This window comes from Monopterus albus, unplaced genomic scaffold, assembly GCF_001952655.1.
Source record: "Monopterus albus unplaced genomic scaffold, M_albus_1.0 scaffold117.1, whole genome shotgun sequence".
Lineage (NCBI taxonomy): Eukaryota > Metazoa > Chordata > Actinopteri > Synbranchiformes > Synbranchidae > Monopterus > Monopterus albus.
In genome coordinates, this window is record NW_018127997.1 from 1,613,744 (window position 1) to 1,634,633 (window position 20,890).

The 20,890-nt window shown below is 40.6% G+C and overlaps 1 protein-coding gene and 1 pseudogene across 2 annotated transcripts; both read left to right on the plus strand.

The window, feature by feature from the left end:
* Nucleotides 1-5,486, plus strand: part of LOC109966685 (NACHT, LRR and PYD domains-containing protein 12-like) — a 10,238-nt pseudogene extending 4,752 nt beyond the window's left edge.
* Nucleotides 5,487-7,312: 1,826 nt separating this feature from the next.
* On the plus strand, nucleotides 7,313-19,163 carry rfng (RFNG O-fucosylpeptide 3-beta-N-acetylglucosaminyltransferase). Of its 2 annotated transcripts, none has more exons than XM_020611749.1 (9): nucleotides 7,313-7,715; nucleotides 8,468-9,052; nucleotides 12,963-13,011; nucleotides 14,826-14,928; nucleotides 15,142-15,295; nucleotides 15,519-15,604; nucleotides 16,233-16,398; nucleotides 16,622-16,707; nucleotides 17,953-19,163. In XM_020611749.1, exons 2-9 carry the CDS (start codon nucleotides 8,561-8,563, stop codon nucleotides 18,026-18,028), a joined length of 1,212 nt encoding a protein of 403 aa, XP_020467405.1. In that variant the 5' UTR covers nucleotides 7,313-7,715; nucleotides 8,468-8,560; the 3' UTR covers nucleotides 18,029-19,163. The 2 variants fall into 2 exon arrangements, with proteins under 2 accessions (XP_020467405.1, XP_020467406.1); XM_020611750.1 differs by lacking the exon at nucleotides 7,313-7,715 and adding an exon at nucleotides 7,743-7,798.
* The last annotated feature ends 1,727 nt before the right edge of the window (nucleotides 19,164-20,890 follow it).

Genomic DNA, 20,890 nt, shown 5'->3' on the forward strand with positions numbered 1-20,890 from the left:
AGATGATCAAGTCTCTGGGAAAACTGGCTTTTGAGCAGCTGCAGAAAGGCAACCTGATCTTCTATGAGTCAGACCTGACAGAGTGTGGCATCGATATCAGAGCAGCCTCCGTGTACTCAGGAGTGTTCACACAGATCTTTAAAGAGGAGAGAGGACTGTACCAGGACCGGGTGTTCTGCTTTGTCCATCTGAGTGTTCAGGAGTTTTTGGCTGCTTTTTATGTCCATCTGATGTTCATCAGCTCTGGTGTCAATCTGCTGGCAGAAGATCTGTCAACCACTCAAAGGTCCAGGCCAGTAAGTGACCAATTTACAGGAAATCTCTTCTACCAGAGTGCTGTGGACAAGGTCTTACAGAGTCTAAATGGACACCTAGACCTGTTCCTCCGCTTTCTACTGGGTTTATCAGTGCAGACCAATCAGACTATCCTACAAGGCCTTTTGACACAGAAAAGCTTACGGAGCAATCAGGAAACAGTACACTACATAAAGGGGAAAATTGAGGGAAATCTCTCTTCAGAGAGAAGCATTAACTTGTTCCATTGTCTGAATGAGCTCAACGACCACTCTCTAGTGAATGAGATCCAACTATACCTGAGTTCAGGACATCTCTCAGCAGATGATCTTTCTCCTGCTCAGTGGTCAGCTCTGGTCTTTATCTTACTGTCTTCAGAAAAAGATCTGGATGTGTTCGAACTGAAGAAATACTCTGCTTCAGAGGAAGGTCTTCTGCGACTTCTGCCTGTAGTCAAAGCTTCCACTAGATCTCTGTATGTTAACACACAACCAGATCAACTGAATTAACCTTAAATACATGGCTATAAAGCAAAAATAATGATTTAACTAAATTGTCATTTTCTCCTTATTTCGTCAGGCTGAGTGGCTGCAGCCTATTAAACAGAAGCTGTAAAGTTTTGGCCTCAGTTCTCAGCAGCCAGTCTTCAGGTTTGATAGAGCTGAACCTGAGTTACAATGACCTGCAGGATTCAGGACTGATGCTGTCGTCTGCTGACCTGGAGAGCCCACACTGTAAACTGGAAGCTCTCAGGTTAGATTGAGTTTTTCTCAAATTATTTGGGGTATGTTTTCAGACTTGCTATACTATACTGATTTTGCTCCGGGTCAGTCTCAAACAGAACTTCAAATTCAGAATGAACAAATATTTGAATATTTCGAGACAATGGTCAAAACAACTGCTCAAAGGAAAGAACCAAAAATTAAATAAGAGGATTTCAATGTAGTGCTCAGCTACGTAAGGTAATAAAATTAGCATGTGACACCTCTTTTTTGGAGACTATTTTATGACTGCCTTACAAGTTGGATACAAGCTGAAATATCTGAACTTTCACAGTTTCATAGATTCCATCAGCCTTAAATGTGATGACACTTGAAACTAAATGTTTTATTGTTTTTTCACTCCTTATTGTTTCTTCAGGTTGAATGGCTGTAAGTTGACATGGAGAAGCTGTGAACTTCTCTCCTCACTTCTCAGATCCAAGTCCTCTATCCTGTGAGAGCTGGACCTGTCTAACAACGACCTGCAGGATTCAGGAGTGAGGCAGATCGCTGGTGGCCTTGGGGATCCACAATGTACACTGGAAAGTCTTAGGTTAGCCTAAACTGAGGCCCATGCTGTGAAAATAGTCAGTCAGTCAGCTCACTATTTCTGAATCTGTGAAGGGTAACCCTCCAGCTTTGAATGGCATTTTTGCTTTTTACATTTTACAGAGTAGAAATACAGTGCCTTGCGAAAGTATTCGGCCCCCTTGAACTTTGCGACCTTTTGCCACATTTCAGGCTTCAAACATAAAGATATAAAACTGTAATTTTTTGTGAAGAATCAACAACAAGTGGGACACAATCATGAAGTGGAACGAAATTTATTGGATATGTCAAACTTTTTTAACAAATAAAAAAACTGAAAAATTGGGCGTGCAAAATTATTCAGCCCCCTTAAGTTAATACTTTGTAGCGCCACCTTTTGCTGCGATTACAGCTGTAAGTCGCTTGGGGTATGTCTCTATCAGTTTTGCACATCGAGAGACTGAAATTTTTGCCCATGCCTCCTTGCAAAACAGCTCGAGCTCAGTGAGGTTGGATGGAGAGCATTTGTGAACAGCAGTTTTCAGTTCTTTCCACAAATTCTCGATTGGATTCAGGTCTGGACTTTGACTTGGCCATTCTAACACCTGGATATGTTTAGTTTTGAACCATTCCATTGTAGATTTTGCTTTATGTTTTGGATCAGTGTCTTGTTGGAAGACAAATCTCCGCCCCAGTCTCAGGTCTTTTGCAGACTCCATCAGGTTTCCTTCCAGAATGGTCCTGTATTTGGCTCCATCCATCTTCCCATCAAGTTTAACCATCTTCCCTGTCCCTGCTAAAGAAAAGCAGGCCCAAACCATGATGCTGCCACCACCATGTTTGACAGTGGGGATGGTGTGTTCAGGGTGATGAGCTGTGTTGCTTTTACGCCAAACATAACGTTTTGCATTGTTGCCAAAAAGTTCGATTTTGGTTTCATCTGACCAGAGCACCTTCTTCCACATGTTTGGTGTGTCTCCCAGGTGGCTTGTGGCAAACTTTAAACGACACTTTTTATGGATATCTTTAAGAAATGGCTTTCTTCTTGCCACTCTTCCATAAAGGCCAGATTTGTGCAGTATACGACTGATTGTTGTCCTATGGACAGAGTCTCCCACCTCAGCTGTAGATCTCTGCAGTTCATCCAGAGTGATCATGGGCCTCTTGGCTGCATCTCTGATCAGTCTTCTCCTTGTATGAGCTGAAAGTTTAGAGGGACGGCCAGGTCTTGGTAGATTTGCAGTGGTCTGATACTCCTTCCATTTCAATATTATCGCTTGCACAGTGCTCCTTGGGATGTTTAAAGCTTGGGAAATCTTTTTGTATCCAAATCCGGCTTTAAACTTCTCCACAACAGTATCTCGGACCTGCCTGGTGTGTTCCTTGTTCTTCAGACTTACAGCTGTAATCGCAGCAAAAGGTGGCGCTACAAAGTATTAACTTAAGGGGGCTGAATAATTTTGCACGCCCAGTTTTTCAGTTTTTTATTTGTTAAAAAAGTTTGAAATATCCAATAAATTTCGTTCCACTTCATGATTGTGTCCCACTTGTTGTTGATTCTTCACAAAAAATTACAGTTTTATATCTTTATGTTTGAAGCCTGAAATGTGGCAAAAGGTCGCAAAGTTCAAGGGGGCCGAATACTTTCGCAAGGCACTGTATATTTAAAGGTTTTTGAATGGTGAATTTTTTCCTTCATTTATTACTTTTCAATATTTTTCTTCAGACTTAGTGAATGTAACCTCTCATATGAAAGCTGTGATGCTCTGGCCTCAGTTCTCAGCAACCAGTCCTCTAGACTGGTAAAGCTGGATCTGAGAAACAATGACCTGCATGACTCTGGAGCAAATCTGCTCTCTGCTGGCCTAAAGAGTCCACACTGCAAGCTGGAAATTCTCAGGTTAGAACAGCCTATGATGCCTTTGTGTACCAATATATTATACCTTTACAATACTATACAATACATTTCACCTGTGTTTTCATATAACTGTATCATACATGGTCGCCAGTTTCCTATGTTGGTTAAGCTACATAGGCTAAATTTTCCACAGTCTACCTCCTTTCAAAATATTATTTTTTGTAGCTGATATTTATGTCACAGAACTCCTTTTCCTAATTTTTAAAAAGAAATGATTTGACCAATGACTTTAAGGAATGCTTTTGGAATGAAAATAAGGACACTAAAAGTATAAAAAATGTTCACCTTGTTAAATTAATGCCACCTGTTATAGGCAAAGGGAGAAGGGACCAGCTTGTGGAGAAAATCTTACTCTTATTCATGTTACACTTGTAGTCAGAGATAATGCAAAATTTCTGATGCAGGTGAGGACCCTAGGCAAAGGGAGAGCGGGGTCTGAAATAAAAAATGATAATGCTGTTGGAGCAAAGTTATGGCAAGCGGGTCCACAGTAAGAGTCAAGAAGAGGTTTGGAATGGGGGCATAAAATTTTAGCCACTCTTTTGCCTCAGCTGTAGAACTAGTCAGCTGCTAATCTGATCTGATATGATGAGAGAATTAGCTTGTAGATCTGTCAAGAATATAGAGGCTTAACAAGACTGGTGCATAATTAGAAACTGAAATAACCTGCTACTTTAATATGAGCAGGCTTAAATGTTAAGTAAAAGTTTTTGGACAACAAAGAAATAATTTTTATTTGCAAAAAGGAGTAATGCACTGGAGAAAAAAGTGCTATGCATCAACTGTATATAACAGTTGTATAAGGGGGTCTGGAAAACTGTGGCAGTTCCAAGATGGCACCACAGAAGCCTGCCTCAGTTGTGCACTTTCTTGCGTTTTTGCTGCTGTTGTCTTTGTTGTCGATTTTTGTAATCCATCTGAGATTACATTCACCAGAGAAAAGCTCTTGGACAGGTTCACAGAGTGGCTCCCACATGTGTGTCATTACTTGCAGAGCGTACTGGAAGTCAGTTGTCTTTTAGCTCATTATTTCCATCTCAGCACTCTCATCAGCAGCAGTGGGCAGCGTTTTTCAGGGAAGAGCTCTGATAAACTCACTGTCCAGCACTAAAAAAGTCTACCTTTGTTAGGGGTTGATGTCAACCAAACCAGAGCTTACATTCATCAGGTGGACACAAATTATTTCAAATGAATGCTCAAGTTGCCCTGTGTCTGTTGAATGTGCACATGGGCAACTGCTAACATGTTCATTATAACAACTTTATAAGATGATAATATCAAAGCTAGAAGCTGCACAGGTCTTGACATTGGCATGTTGTTTGTTAGAATCAATAAGCTAGTGCCAGGTTGTTCTTCCCTCTTGCAAATTAAATGAAGTTCCTGAGTTTGTAAGAGTTAACATTATTTATTTGGCGAGCACCTAAATGCATAGTAAAAACATGTTTATTAGTCTGTATTGTTAAGAAAAATCTTTTTATGTTTTGGTCAGGCTGTATGTCAGCAGGTTAGGCGTGTTAACTTTACAATATACATACAGTAAACATATAATATACAATATACAATAAACATACATTACTGCCCAGGTCTACCTGGGCTTCAACTCTGTTACAGATACTGTAGGTGATTTTGAGTTATTAACCTTAAAACATTCTAATACCAGCTATTGTTGTACTTAGCTAAATAGTACTTTGAACGGTAATGTGCTCAGATTGAAAAAATGAACAGACTACATAGTCAGTGAATGAGCAAAATGACTGGGAATTTCCCCCTGCATTTCTATACCAACAAAATACAGGAAAATAATAACAGAAGAGCCATGCCTTTGTGAGCATGTGACACAACAGTAATACTGCTATTGTGCCTTGTTCTCTCTCCGTCAGATGCCTGTGAACTCTCACTGGACCCAAACACAGCACACAGGAGTCTGAATCTGTTAGAGCACAACATCGTGACAGATTATCAGGAGGAATGGCCATATCCTGATCACGCTCAGAGGTTTCAGTGCTGGCACCAGGTGCTGTGTAGCAGTGGTCTGACTGGTCGCTGTTACTGGGAGGTTGACTGGGATGGGCTGGTATCTATCGGAGTGACTTACAGGGGAATCAGAAGAAGTGGATTCAGTGAGTACAGCTGTATTGTAGAGAACAGCTACTCCTGGAGTGTGGACTGCTGTTAGTTACCCTCACATCTCTCTTAATAGATTTTGGCTGCAGGGTTTATGGGCCCTGAATTGAAAAAGTGACTTGACCCACGCTTGTTTTGGCCATGAGTTTGCAAAGTTTTTTTTTTCTTTACTTTATTAAGGCGTATGACAGTAGTTATACATAAGTAAATAGATCAGAAACAAGAGGACTATAACATAAAATAAAGAACATAAAAACAAGAACAACGTCATCTGTTATATTGCCGTTAATTTCAAGATGATGAATACTGTTTAATTTAGAGCGGTGCTTTTCTAACCTAAAAAAGTATGCTGTGTTACTTTCTCCCTCCTCAAGCCATTTTAATCTTGACCTTACAAAAGCACCTTCTGCTTTAGATTTATAAATCTCATCTAATTTAAGTTGCATTAGAGACAAATTAATTTTATCATCGTCTGTATAAGTGGCAGGATATTTACTTAGAAGAGATAAAATGTTTTTTATTAAAGTCTCTTCTTCTAATCTTTTAGCTTTAGCTAAAGATTTGCCAAACGATCTCAAATAGCAGGCGGCCTCAAACTTGAACAGTTCCCAACTTTTACAGTAACAGTTTTCAACATTAGCTTTGCGTAAGAAATGTGAAATCAATTTAGAGATTGTGACTTTAACTGTTTCATATTTAAGTAGAGCATTATTTAGAGTCCAATAAGATTTTCTGTTATAAGGGTTTGATGACGGTAAAAGATTGAGTGAAATGCTGATTGCTTTGTGATCTGTTAATGGTGTTGGTAATACTGTAACAGAGATATATTCTGAACTAACATCATCGGACACTAGCCAATAATCTAAACGAGATTGTCTTGAACCATCATTGTTAGACCAAGTATAAAGGGTATCTTTAGGAAACTTCTTTCTCCAAATATCAGAGAGATTAAATTTATCCATAAAGGATTTAAAAGCATTGTTGATAGAAGAGTTTCCAGGTGGCCATCTATCCAGTTGGCTATTTTGTACCATGTTAAAATCTCCTCCAATTATAATGCTTGCCTTGGGAAATTTAGATGTCCAGTCATTTAAAATATCTTCTATAGAATCTAATAGTTGGTCATTCTCAGATTTTCTGTTATACCCATAAATGTTGATTATGAATATGGTAACATTGAGATAAAGAATAACATTACAGACATAGTGACCTTCTGGGTCGCATTTTGACAAAACTATGTCTCCTCCAAACTGATTCTTAAAAGTGAGCGTACCAGCTGAGTGGCTGGAACAATGTGAAAACCAACCTTCCTCACCCCAGAGTTTGCAAAGTGTTCATGCACAAAATGCAGAGATTCTCATTGTCAGAGGTGTCTGAATCTCTTGGTCATTGGGCTTCATGGGATGCAGTGTTATAATCATCCCCATCCCCAAGCAGCCATTACATAACTAACAGTTTTGGCAAGTGGGGTTGAAGTTAGCATAACTGTAATGATGAAAACTAATACAAAAAACACTATGGGTAACCTACAATCAAATATTCATTAACTGTCTAAATTTTCTTCCTTTTATTCACCAATTATTACAAAGGTTACCAGTTTTGAAATGTCCTTTATGATAACACACCGATGCAATGTTTACTAGATAAACTGCTCCGTCTTTTAATCTTTTGTTTTGAAAGACTTGACCGGAACAGCATTTTATGATTTGGGCTAGCCTGATGAGTGTCCCAGTTGAGTTTAGTGGTTTGTGGTTGATTTGGTTAACCAGAAGTGGAATTAATTTTGGGCTAGTATAATTCAAGAACTTCCATATGCCGAAGAAAAGATGGTCCGATCCGAGAGGGTTGAAAAAGAACAACAGAGACGGTTGTGAATTAGCGTTAAAAGTCACGTCGGAACTAAAAAAGGAAGACAATGAGTCGAACCAGATGGCATTTATCAATCGATACCGTTGAAACTGAAGATTGCTTTCTAGTATCACTAAGCTCGTTGTTTCATTAAAAGCTACCTGTTTCCTTTCTGATTCCCGACTGACTTAAGGGTATTAGCACACTGGGTGTAAGTCAAGTGTGTCCTCTTATATTTCGTGGTAAGTGCTGTAGAGAACCCCGCTGCTATTCTTTCGGAAGCTATTTCACTACGCTAAACTCCGCTGCAGTCTTTCCATTTAAAGTGCGTTTCTTACACACTGGTTTCGTGGCTCTTATAACATGAGAGTGAATCGGATTGGAATAGTTACAAAGTACTCTTTCAGTCCTAGATGTAACTTTTTAACAGCGTATATTTACGTAAAAAGCTACTTGGCTTCTCATGGATTTCACACATTCAATGACCTTACCAAACCAAACAACACAGTAAATGTATGCATGTACTGTAAATTCACTGAAAATAAGAAGACTGGTAAATATACGTATGCCGAATTTTACACTGTCTCCCGGCGACTCATATGCTATAATGAAACGTTATCTTACATTGTGTATAAACGAGCCGATTTTAAATGATTGCTTTTTAAACGGAAGTAGCATAGCTCTTTAGTAGCGTAGCTAAGTTTTGCCATTCAGCAATTGAAGGTATTGGCTACAAGTAATTCAAGTTATCAGGCACAGAGACTGTTGTGTTCTAAGCAGATTAGCTGCTAGGCTTTCTCATTTCATCATGGCCTAATTTTACAAACGTCATGGGAAGAACTGGCTGGTCGAGCCACAGCAAGCAGCGCGTGGAAACAGCTCAAATGTTCCTTTTAAATTTTAAACTCTTAAAATGTGAAGATTAGGCTATGTTGTTTGAGGTGTTGAAGGACTGGTACGAACATGCCTCTGAATAATTCCTTTTCCTGTGCAGGATTTAATGTGATTTTCATGGTGTGAGGATGGGACAGGGTGGTGTTGGTCTCTGCAGCCCTGGAGGTTGAACCTGCTCCATCAGCCAGTCAGGATGCGCATAACTTCTGTGAGTGTCAGCAAGTCCTGCTTCCTGTTTTCCCTTGCATTTTGCGGACTCCTGCTTCTTCTCATCCCAGCCTTCCAGCCCCCAGCCTCCCTCGTGGACCTGCCTCAGCCTCGACCCCAAGTCAGACCTGCACAGTTGGGCCCATCATACCACACCAGGGTTCCAGTGGTGTCTGTCTCTGGTGGGGCCACAGGGCTGAATGGCAGCTCAGCAGGGCAGGGGCGAACCACTAAGATTGAACTTACCAGGAATGATCATCTCAGTGATGATCACAGTTCTACAAGAGAGGCGGACTCCAAAAGAAGCCCAGAAAGAGGAGTTCTTTCAGGAGCAAAGGGGGGTGAACTTTCAGAGTATAGGCCCCGTGACTCGTTAGACTTGAAGGATATTTTTATTGCTGTGAAGACAACCAGGAAGTATCACAAGACGAGACTGGAGCTCCTCATTCAGACCTGGGTTTCCAAAGCCAAAGAACAGGTGAGGAGAGCTGGAGTTAGGCCCATTTGTTACTGTGGATGTATCCTTAACTGAGATGTGCCCCCTACAGGGCTGGGCCAGCCTGCAGGCCTGATCATTGTTTTGTGTAGGACCCTTTGCAGATGCCATACAATGAAATTTAGTTTTCTTGTTGACGACTTTTAAATACTTACAGGAAGAAGGTTTAGTCTGTTGTTGACCACATAAAAATGGGAGAAACAATTCACCACAATTTTAAGTCATTAATATTCAGCTAATGTGACAAAACATGTTTTCATGCCTTAAGGATTTTAAAACACAGTCAAATGACTGACATTAGTCCTACAGGAAGTATTTCGTATGACGCATATGACTAGTTCGGTATTGAATTATTAAAAGCAATTAGTAAGTGCTTCTGCTGGACAAAGAGCCTTGGTGTGGAGAGAGGGAGCTTTAAGTGCAGAAACACTCTGCCCCACTTCACCCAGAATGTCACAGTCAGAGAAGATGGAGGGTTTCCAGTTTGGTTTGTGCTCCCAGCATCAACAGCTTGACTCATACTGAGTCTGAGTCCTACTTTGCTATGAAAGGGCTCCAGTGTGAGTCTGTTCTGTGTTAGCTGTCGGCTCTAACCAGCCGTTTACTTCCAGGTACTGGGGAGCATTACACACATGTTCCTGCCAGTAAATTTAAAAGCTGTTTATACTCATTTGTATTTAATGTTGATGTGCCATGTGGTGTTGGAGAAGGTATCTTCACTTAAAGACAGATGGTTATGTATGAGAAGCCCAAGGTAAACTGAAATGAGCCCTTTAACTGGGTGGCCCATTTGAGGATGTGTGAAGGTTAGTCTGCCTGCAGGGCTTTGAGGGGGCTGAACATGCATGTCTCCACCTGCTGTACACTCCACATCACTAACTGTAAATGTAGGGGTCTGTAGAAAATGACTTCACTGTTGGAGCTTCTGCCATAAACTGGAATTGGGATGTGGGAATAATCACTTAATACTTCTGTGTAAAGCCAATAGATAATAAATCTAAGTGTGACTTATAGTACGACTGTTCATGTGTTATATGTGTCAGTCACCATTGTCCCTCTTGCAGGAATGGTATTTGAGTAACAGGCTTATGAGTTTGAATGTTTATCAAGTGGCAAAATTAGAGAAATGTCTTGTGAAACAAAACTTGAAGGGACCTTTATCACAGCAGATATTTTAAATTTCCAAGCACATGTACACCTATAAGATAATTGCTTTATTGAAGTGCAGTAACTTTGGCTGTAGAGAAAACTTGAATTATTAGTGACCCCTGTATTATTCCTGCAATTGCAAGCCAGAATGCGCTGTGAAATATTTCTCTGAATTTGATTCATTTGGGAATGATGAAACAGGAGTGCTGTGATACTAGCACAGCTGTAGGACTCACCAGATCTGTGCTTTGGTTCAGACCTCGGTTTTGAGCCACAGTTCAGGTCATATCTTTGTTTTTTGGCACACTGAAAAGTAGAACACCCAATTCAGTTACAGATTGTGTGATAATTTTATTGTAGTTTGTGAAGAACAACTATCAGATACAGCTTTTCAGATGACAGTCCACAGCTGTAACAGCAAAATAGCTCCAGAATGAAAATGGCCATGGACACACTAACATGTATCCCCTTCTCTGTAGTCTGTACTACAGTTTGACACATTTGGATTGTTCAGATTTTACCTTCTTTCCTCTGTTTCAGCCAGACCTTTGCTTTTTTAGAATGACGTTACTCTTGTAAAATACAGTAAGTCAGCAACAGTCCACTACAGCTTCCTCAGTGTTTAATGGTGATAGAGACACATGCAGGTGCACAGAGTGGGTCTGAACTGACTTTAGATAGTGGAGGGAGACGGACGTGAGAACAAGACTGGATTGTGCCATTTGATCACCACAACACAGCCACATCTAAACCGTTAGCTATTAGCCGAACAAGCTCACTGTTAACACACCTACAGTGGATGCAGGTGAAGCTGAAATCATCACTTTTGTGCAAGTTAATGTTCCTTTCGCGGGTGTTTTAAATAAACAATTCTTGCTGGCTTTTTACTTGCGTAGGTTTTAATGCACATATATGGATACACGATACCGGCTGTGATTTCTCACTCTCTCTTCTCTCCAGGTGAAATATACTTGTTTATAGCAAGAGTTTTGATTTCTATAGCTAATTTCCCCTTCCATGACAACTGTGCAGGAGTGGATTTTTTTAATAACTCCCCCGTTTAAATTGTATTGAGACTAAAAGCTGTGCATTAATTAAGGGCATGGGCGATTTAAGTGACAGGCATGTAGAGTTCTTTGGTTTAAAGTTGGTGCAGTAGCTGTTGTCTCACAGCAAGAAGGCTCTGGGATAGTTCAAGTTCAAAGTGTTTATTTTGTCATATGCACAGTTAGGAAACGTGTTTCCCTGTACAATGAAATTCTTACTTTGCCGTCCACATGAATGCCACAAAATATAAATGAAATATAAAGTAGATACATAACACAAAATCTAAGGCACAAATTTTGTGTTATTTATTTATCCAGATTATCTAGATAGAGCTTTGCAGCTGACTGGGGTCTTTCTCTGTGGGGTTTACATGTTTATGCCTTTGTGGGTTTTATCTGGGTACTCCAGTTTGCTCCAATCAGGAGTAAGTGGTTGCCTGTCTTTTTAGCCCTTTTTGGATATGCACTGGAACCCTGAAATGATTTAGACAATACCCAAGGGAGTATTTGCACTAGGTGAGAGTGTGTCTGCCATGGACTATCTCCTGTTGTGTGCTACGTGCGTGAAAAGGAAACTCGGCACAATGTCTGGACCTCATATGTGAAAATGGCTTGCGTGTCAGCCCTGTGATAGACTGGTGACCTGTCCAGGGTGTACCCTGCCTCTTAAGGCTGTGACACACCAAGCTGACAGTCAGCTGTTGGCTACTGTCGAGCTGTTGGTGAGTGTCTGTTGGGTCTCGTGTTCCCAGTGTGTCCTGCACTTTTGGCACTACTTGGATTCTGTTGGTGGCTTTTCGGCAGATTTGCCATGTTGAATCAGCATTGGCCTTGTCAGTGAGCGAGACCAGCTTAGCGAATCAGTGCACAAGAAGAGAACGTTTGGGAAAGCTCCTTCAGCCTGTCACTGTAGTACACAGCATTTCACCCATTACAGTAGTGTGGTTTCTCCTTGTTTTTTACCTCTGTGGACTCTCTTGTTCTTCCACAACCAAAAGACCAAGGGCTGAGAACAGCAGTGTCATTTGTAACTTCTTATCAGACATATTCTCGATTAGAAGGAGGTATAAACAGCAGCTGTGTTGGACAAGAGCTGTTTTGTTTGAAGCTTGTGTTTCTGCCGTCTAGCTCTTCTTCTTTCCCTTTCTGGATGCTGAATACAGATACTACCACCTGCTGGTAGGGGGAAGATATTTCTCTCACAGGTGCAGAACCTACTGTATGTTGGCCGTTGGTTGTAGTCTGTGTGGCGTGTGCCACTTTTTAACTCGACTTGCCCAAACAAAGCTGACATGAGGCGACGCAACAGTTAGCCTATGTCGTTATTTCTTTCACGTCGTCTTGGTGCGTCTCTGCCCTTACTCTATGCTGGCCGGGATTGGCTCCAAACCCCCCACCCCCCAGCCTTCTAGAAGATAAGCAGCATATGTAATGGATGGATGGGTGGACTTGGTTTAAGTTTAGGTTAGGGAAGTAGTGGTTATGGTACTCCAGGAAATAAACGTAAGTTAATGTAAAATCCCCATGATGGATAAAAAACTAAACCTGTGTCATTTTTGCTTTGTCTTTAATCTTCCGCTTATACAGTCATGTTCTCATCAACTAGAAAAAACAAAGGAGCTGTTCATTGTGTGCATGAATGTTTGTCTACTGTATGTGTTACACCAACAGTTTCTAACAGTATGTCTTTGTTTCAGACATACATATTCACTGATGGTGAAGACAAGGAGCTGTGGATGAGAACAGGTGAGATTAGGGACAGATCTTAAAACAAAAGATAAAATAAAGTAAAACAAAAAAAATGAAATTCCATGGTCCACTATTGTGTGACCATAGTGCAGTGACCGAGCAAATCAGAATAAACACGAAGAAGTCTTTGTTGCAATAAAAGCAGGTGTTTTTATTATTTTGTTCACCACTTTTAGTATATCGGTGAGCTAGGTCGAGTCACAAAACACCTCTCTATCTGATGCAGTCTAGTTCAGCAGCAGCACGATCTGAACCTCCAAAATGATCATCCACTTGAATCAGCACCTGAAACTTCATGAGGGATGATTTATTGTTGGATTAGACAGTTGGATTAGACTGACCTGGTTCTAAATTGGTGTACTTGATGAACTGGCAGCTGTGGATCCTATAAAATGTTGTAGTACGTGTTACAATGACAAAGGATCATCTTATCTTGTTCAGTGTTCGTACTTGTACATACAGCACATATGTCACAGGCATATGTAGTTATGTGCATGGATGGAGACTGGGCTGTAGCTAATCATTTTAATAGTAGATTTACCCATTGATTACTTCTTTTTTCAACATTATAAAACCAATGAATTATTTTAAACAATGCTTATGCCCTGTTTTTATGCAATGCATTATTAAACAAAAATGATTTGTTCAAGAATAGTGTTTATAAAGTGTAAACGGGTCCTTACAGTGTTAACAAAAGCACAGTTTTTTATGATTGAAAATAATTCAGGTTGTATGTTCATAAACCGTACCGTGATAATGTAAATGGCCAGTACACATGACTCTGACTGCTGACAGTTAAAAGTAAATTTGAATATGCCTAAATAATCCTTAGCACATTGACTCTTAAACTAGGTACTCTGCACAGTCTCCGTTAGCTTGCATGTGTCCTCGGTGTCACCGCACACAGCATAGAGCTTAGTTTTGCTTATAGTGTTTAATATAATGCTTGGCTGTTCACTCTTGTTTAAATGAATGCAACACAAGTGAAAATGCATTTAGCAGCCTACACAATCCATTATTATGTTCCTAAATATATAATTAGCATCATAATATACTTAACAATGTTACTTAAAATCAGGTCTATCATTTTCACAATTTCTTACATTATTAACTAAAATGAATGACTTGCTTAATGTTAAGCTCCTCTTTTGTAACGTGAAGTCTAATGTCTTTTCTTTAGCCGCTGATGTGCAGTACTAGTGTCGTGCTCCCCTGCCACGACAGATATTTCGCACAGTTGGCACCGCACAGTCTTCTGTCTGATTGTAAAGTAAAGTTCTCCCAAACTTTAGACAACATGGTCATCCACTTTTCCCTGCTGTGACTGTGCTCACTACTACTCTCCACTGCTTCTGCCATTTTTCAGACTTTGTGATACGCCTCACTAACATACTCACCCAGTATTCTTCTCCTTCCTCTTTTGATTGACAGCTGGCAAAACAGCTTGTAGGTGTAAAACCGCCAACTACTGAACTGGAGTGTGGAACAGTAGCACTCACCCGGTCACTGACCCAGCACTGTCTGCTCTTAGCCGTCTCACACAGCGACGTGACTGGACCCAACTAATGGATAATGAAATCTCTTGTCAACTATTTTGATTATCAGTTTTCATTGATTTGTTGTTGTGGCCCCAGATGGAAATACACATTATTCAAACTAAGCAGATAGAAGATGGGATGGCAACATTCCTAATGTTTCTCCAGTATCAGAATAATCTGCAACAGTATAAAAATATACAGGTACTGTATAGGTGCAGTAATAAAAGTATAAAAACAACTGAGCTATGTTCTCCTCGTCTGTTTCTTTCCCAGGAGTTAACATCATCAACACTAACTGCTCAGCGGCTCACACCCGACAGGCTCTGTGCTGCAAGATGTCTGTGGAGTATGACAAATTCATTGAGTCTCAGAAAAAGTGAGTAAAATGTGATCTTAACCTGGCTGGAATAAAGCAGCCAAACAGCAGGGACCCACAAAACAGCAGTTAACTGTTGACATTCTAATAACAGCACAAGTTGTTATACACTTAGTGCTCCTTCACACACTGCAGAAGCCACAAAATGATTAACACCTATTTGTTTACAAATGAAGGTACAGCGCTGATGGTGTATGTGTGTTTGTATTGCAGGTGGTTCTGTCATGTGGATGATGATAACTATGTGATCCTGCCCAGCTTGCTGCAGGTGCTCTCCTCATATCACCACAGCCAGGACGTCTACCTGGGCCGGCCCAGTCTGGATCATCCTATAGAGGCTGCAGAGAGAGTCAAGAGTGATGGATCAGTCAGTCAGCTTTCACTTTACTAGGAGTTTCTGGCTCTAGTAACTGACAGATATAGCTGCAAGCATTGTTTGTTTTTATTTTGCCCTCTGCAAATTGATAAAGTAATGTTTCTAAATCTTGGCTACAGAGTATCCCAGCAGAAACCTGGGTGATGTGACAAAAGAGCTTTTATGTCTTCACACACTTTACATCTGACTGATTTAGCTGTTTGTCTCATTTCAGGTGTCTGTTAAGTTCTGGTTCGCCACAGGTGGAGCAGGTTTCTGTATCAGCAGAGGCCTGGCACTGAAAATGAGCCCATGGGCCAGGTAGGACATGAACTCTGGGTTACTCGCATACAGTAGCTGTGAGCAACAGGAAAGATAGGTTCCTTTGCTTAATTCACCATGTATTTGTAAATGTAAACGCAGAAAAAACCCCCGAGGAACTGACCCCACACTCTGAGGTATTGTTACATTCACCCAAGCATGCAGTTTTAGCCATGGGTACTGTTTTTCCCCTTTCTTTGTGGTATAGTAAATACAGAAAAATCTGACCTGTGCTGAGGGAAATGGAACAACTTCTTAGAATGTGTCCTTGTTTTTAGTCATAGATAAAAACACTTGCACTTAAACTGGGGCAAATATTAAGTACAAGTAAATCTTTCTCCCTAAAAGCAGTAAAATTGTTGAGTAGCTTCTGAACCCCCCACCCCCAAACACACACACACACACACAACTAGCTGAGCATTTCTGTCTAACCAGCCGTACTCTCCGCCTCTGGAAGTTTCCATTTGAATCAGCCTTGAGTACTTGTGATTTCTGACATGGTCGAACAACATGTACAAACAAGTGTGTTTCAACCTGGCCCTAAAGTGAATTCCAAGCTGTTAATAAACTGTTGGTGTGAAAACACACTTAGCTAGGCTTGTTGAGTGAAACTGTCCTGCGGTTTCAGTTTGGGGAATTTCATCAGCACCGCAGAGAAGATCCGACTCCCAGATGACTGTACCATCGGCTACATCATTGAGGTGCTGCTGGAGGTCACCCTAACGCACACACACCTCTTCCATTCTCACCTGGAGAATCTCCAGAAACTTCCCACTAACACGGTGCTGGAGCAGGTGAGTGTGTGTGTATATACATGTTTTTTGCAGCTTGTTTCATGGCGGTTGTAGTAAGTGAGACAGAGAAAGCTTTGCCTTTTAAAAGATGCTAACTTTAAAATATCATGAAATGGTGGCATTAAAAGATTGATTACTTCCTACTGGCACTTTCTTATGACTATGTGAGTGTCATATTAGCTTTTATCTCAGGTGAAGCCAAAATATGTTTTTTATGCAACAGGTGACTCTCAGCTATGGTGGTTTTGAAAACAGAAGAAATGTGGTCAGCATTGCTGGAGGCTTTTCACTGGCTGAGGATCCCACAAGGTAAACACATTAATAGCAGCACAAGTTGTTATACACTTAGTGCTCCTGCACACACTGCAGAAGCCATAACTGTTTTATTTATTTTTATTCTACACCTGTACAATTGTATGTACATCAATGGAACACTTTGCCTTAACATCTGTGTTTATGAAACTCAAAATGTTTTAAGTTTTGGCTGAAATTGTCAAATATTTAAATTCAATGATATGTTTATCGTTGAGGTCATAGTTAAAGGTGTTGTTGTACTGGACTACGTTATATTCAGAGATGTATATATTTTTGTCCTGCCCAGCTACATACATGAGAGGGTCAGAATATTAGGCTGTACAGAGTGTACTAACCTCTGCAACAGCTGGATCCTAATGTTAGCTTAGCTAGCCTTACTAGCTTGCTAATAACGTGTTAGAAGAGTTGGACTTCCATGACTGACAGCATCATCTAAAAAAAAACAAATGCAGAGAAGAGGAGCTGTTCACAGATGGTCCGTGATCATGGTTGTCGTGTGTGTGTGTGTGTGTGTGTGTGTGTGTGTGTGTTTGTGGACTGAGGGACTGAGTGAATACATGTGCTATGCATGGCACTACATTGAAATAATATTGCACCTATTTTAAATGAGTATGTGGTGGTCAGTGTTGATATTGTGGAGACCCACCACAAATCAGTGTATGGGAAACTGTTGTGAAGCATCAGCATTCTACATGTATGTGGGCATCTGATTGTCATGGGACATGTAAGCTGCTGATCAAACAGCTCCCATTCTTTTGGGAAGGCTTCGCACCAGGTATTAGCTTCATATCAGTCACAAATGCATTAGTGAGGTCAGTCGCTGGTTGGCATGTCACTTCATCGCAAAGTTGTTGGTTTGTGTTGAAGTCGCAGCTTTGTGCAGAACAGTCAGGTTCTTCCACACCGAACTGGGAAACCTGGGCAGTACTGGAAGATCAATATTACACCTCACTGGAACTATGGGGCCTAGAGCAAACCAGGAAACAAAGGGATGTGTCCACATATTTGTCATATACTGTAGCTACTTACATTGTGTACTGCGAAGTGATATTATATAGAAAAGTGCAAGCTTTAGGTCAAGTCAGGACCTTTTAGAATTAGTGAAAAAACTGACTGGGACAAACTTGAAACAAATGATGCAGTTTTATTATTTGTAGGACTATTGTTAGGTTGTTACTGTGGGAAACAGTGAACCCTTGAACTGTGCTCTTTCTCTGACTCTCCCCTCCTGTCTTGCAGGTTTAAGACAGTTCACTGCCTTCTGAATTCAGATACAGACTGGTGTCCAAAGCTCAAACCTCACCACAAAGACTGAAAGCTATGTTGTTTTGTCCTGCAGCACTCATACATTTTAAACCTTTTCCTACTGTCTCACTTTGCCACGTTTGGATGTTTGGGTCGAGCTACATGTAGCAAGGAGAATTTTGCATTCTTTATCCAAAGCAGCCTCACCTCACACTTCATGAATGAGGAGGTGGAGCCAAAGAATGAGCTAACATAATAACATAACCTCAGTGTTCATCACCAATAACCTCTTATAACCATGTTATAACATCATGCCATGGCCACTGTATAGAACTGTTTTCACTTAGTAATCATGTGTGAGGCATGGGACTCAGTGTTGGAGTCATGTGGTCATTGCAACAGCTGGGAAATAATGCCACATTTATATTGTATCAAGGAAGGATTACCCAACAGACCTATTGGGCACTGGCCCCAGAGGCCTGGGAGGTCAGGGGGACCTCTATATAATGTGACATTTAATATGCCTTGTTTGAAAATCATTGAACTACAAATAATTGCAAAATGTCCACAAAAAGACTCAAAATGACCACAAAGTTAAAAAATAGATCATAAAGAGACACAAAGGAACTGCAGAGACCTAGAACTGTCAAAACGAGATGGGAAAACTGCCAAGAAGAAACTAAATAGTAACGGAGATCCAAGACTATTGTAAAGAGACAGAAGAACTATAAATGCACCCTAAATCACTGATGGTGCTATATACAGTAGAATTGGGTCCCTCATAGTCCATCCATGTGTATGATTCAGTATAGTCATTATTAGCCCAGTGGGAGCTGAATGGGAGTTGTCATTCAATTAGTGAAATTCATTTATCCATTGAAGTTCTAAGGCAGGAGTTTAAAAGTGGGAGTTTCCACCTTTATCCTTATCCTATTATCTTTTATCCCCTTCTGTCAAGAGTATGTAAATAAAGCATAAGAGTTAAAGAATATTCATAACTCTTTGCCAGTGCAGTCAAGAGCCAACACTCCAGTTCCAGTTTCTAAATTGACTAAAGCTGCTGTATTTAATCTCAGTGCTCCACAAAGCACAACCTCCAAGTTAATGGTGTAGCAGCAGAATTTGCAGTTCACTGTAACTGGATGTTTTATTTCTGTAGCTCTTTGGGACTCACAGTTAAATTCCCTTGTTTGTTTGAATTCTTTTATATATATATATATTTGTTCACATCAATGATACGGTCGATTATGACGTCAAATTCCCTGCTGAGCACCTGGTACAGAGGCTGGCACTGACATGGCTCAGGAACGCCGTACCAAGGCAGGATCAGCTGAGCGCCGGCACACTCAAACTTGCTGTAAAGACCTTTTTACAAGTGGATACCAAGGCTTGTAAACTTCCTTTTAGGCTGGTAGTTAAGGCACAGCGCTTTCGCCACGGCATCCCAAGTTCAAATCCAGGTTGTGTCAGGAAGGGCATCCGGCGTAAAACACGTGCCAAATGTCAACATGTGAGTTGATTTGCTGTGGCAACCCCGAAACGGGAAAAAGCCAAAAGTGACATTTACATATATATATATATAAAATGCAGTGGGTTGAGCCAAAGAATCAGGCCAAGTAATTTTGTGAAGCTCAGTGATAAAGTGATATGTACTTTAGAATAGCCTGAGCAAGATGCATTGAAATTCTGATTTTGGGCTCAAACATAAACCTAAAGTAAGATATGTCCAAAAAATAAATAATGTTGATAGAAAACCTCTGTGCAAGGTTTACATGCAAGGGCCCACATTTATTTCAGTCTGTTGTAATTGTTCTGATGCCCACATAATGTCAGCCAAATGCTTTCTTTTATTAGCCTATTTCTAACAGGCCCACTGTGTCAGTTCCAATGTTTATGACCATCATTACATGTTACATTGTTGATCTAAATGGGAGTTAACATCTCTCCTTTTTTCTTTCTTTCTTTGCTCTTGCAATTTTTTTTGGGGGGGGGGGTGCATACACTTATTAAATAGTCTGTTGGAGTGACAGTGCAGTCAGACCAAAATCTGAGGTACAGGAACATGTATGACTAGGGATGTAAACACACCCTGCAGAAGCTAGCATGGCTGCTAGCAGCAGTCCACAAAGCTATTCATTATACACAGTGTTTAATCAGACGTTTTACTGTCGACCAGTGTCACTGTCCTCCCACTCACTTCCAGCCAAACAGCATCTCTCCTCCTCTGCTGCTTGGATTATTTCTGTGTGCCGTTATGAAACAGAAATATAAGCAGTTGTTCTTTCCTGAAAGAGAGGTCAGTCCCACCCCTCTGTCAAACCAGCTGGACACTGGAAGAACTCACCATTTTGCAGGTCAGACTTCAATTAATGATTGAACTCTAGAGCAAAGTGAAGGAAGCAGTTCAGCTTTTGACCAGAAGCAAATGTGTCTCATCCCTTTTCCAAAAGAAATGAATGTCAGGTGGATTTTGGTGTGACTGCACTTAAAGACTTGAGTGGGTAGAGCCAAATATATCTCAGCCCCACTGCCTTAACATTTGGTGTGTAAGGTACCCAGACAATGGTTTCTAATCTTTTGACTGATCCGCAGGAACATTTTCTCTATTAGCTGCTGAAGGGCTTGCCATGAAATTCAGGTCTGATAGTAACTTTGGTGATCCTCTGACTTTTCATTGAGTGCCATTCAAATCAGCTGTAGTTGTATTGAGATTAGTGCTTGATTAGCCAGTGTTAGCATGCTAACACTAAACTGAGATGGACTTGGTAAACATTACAAAGCAGCACAGTGTTTAAGTAGGCTCACAGGCCTTGTATCTAGCTAATATTATACTTTGACTTTGATAAACTGGTTCTTTGGCTCCACCTACTCAGGGTACACAAACCAGCATTGGTATTTCTGTTTTTAAAAAGTATTTGTCTAAAACACCTGT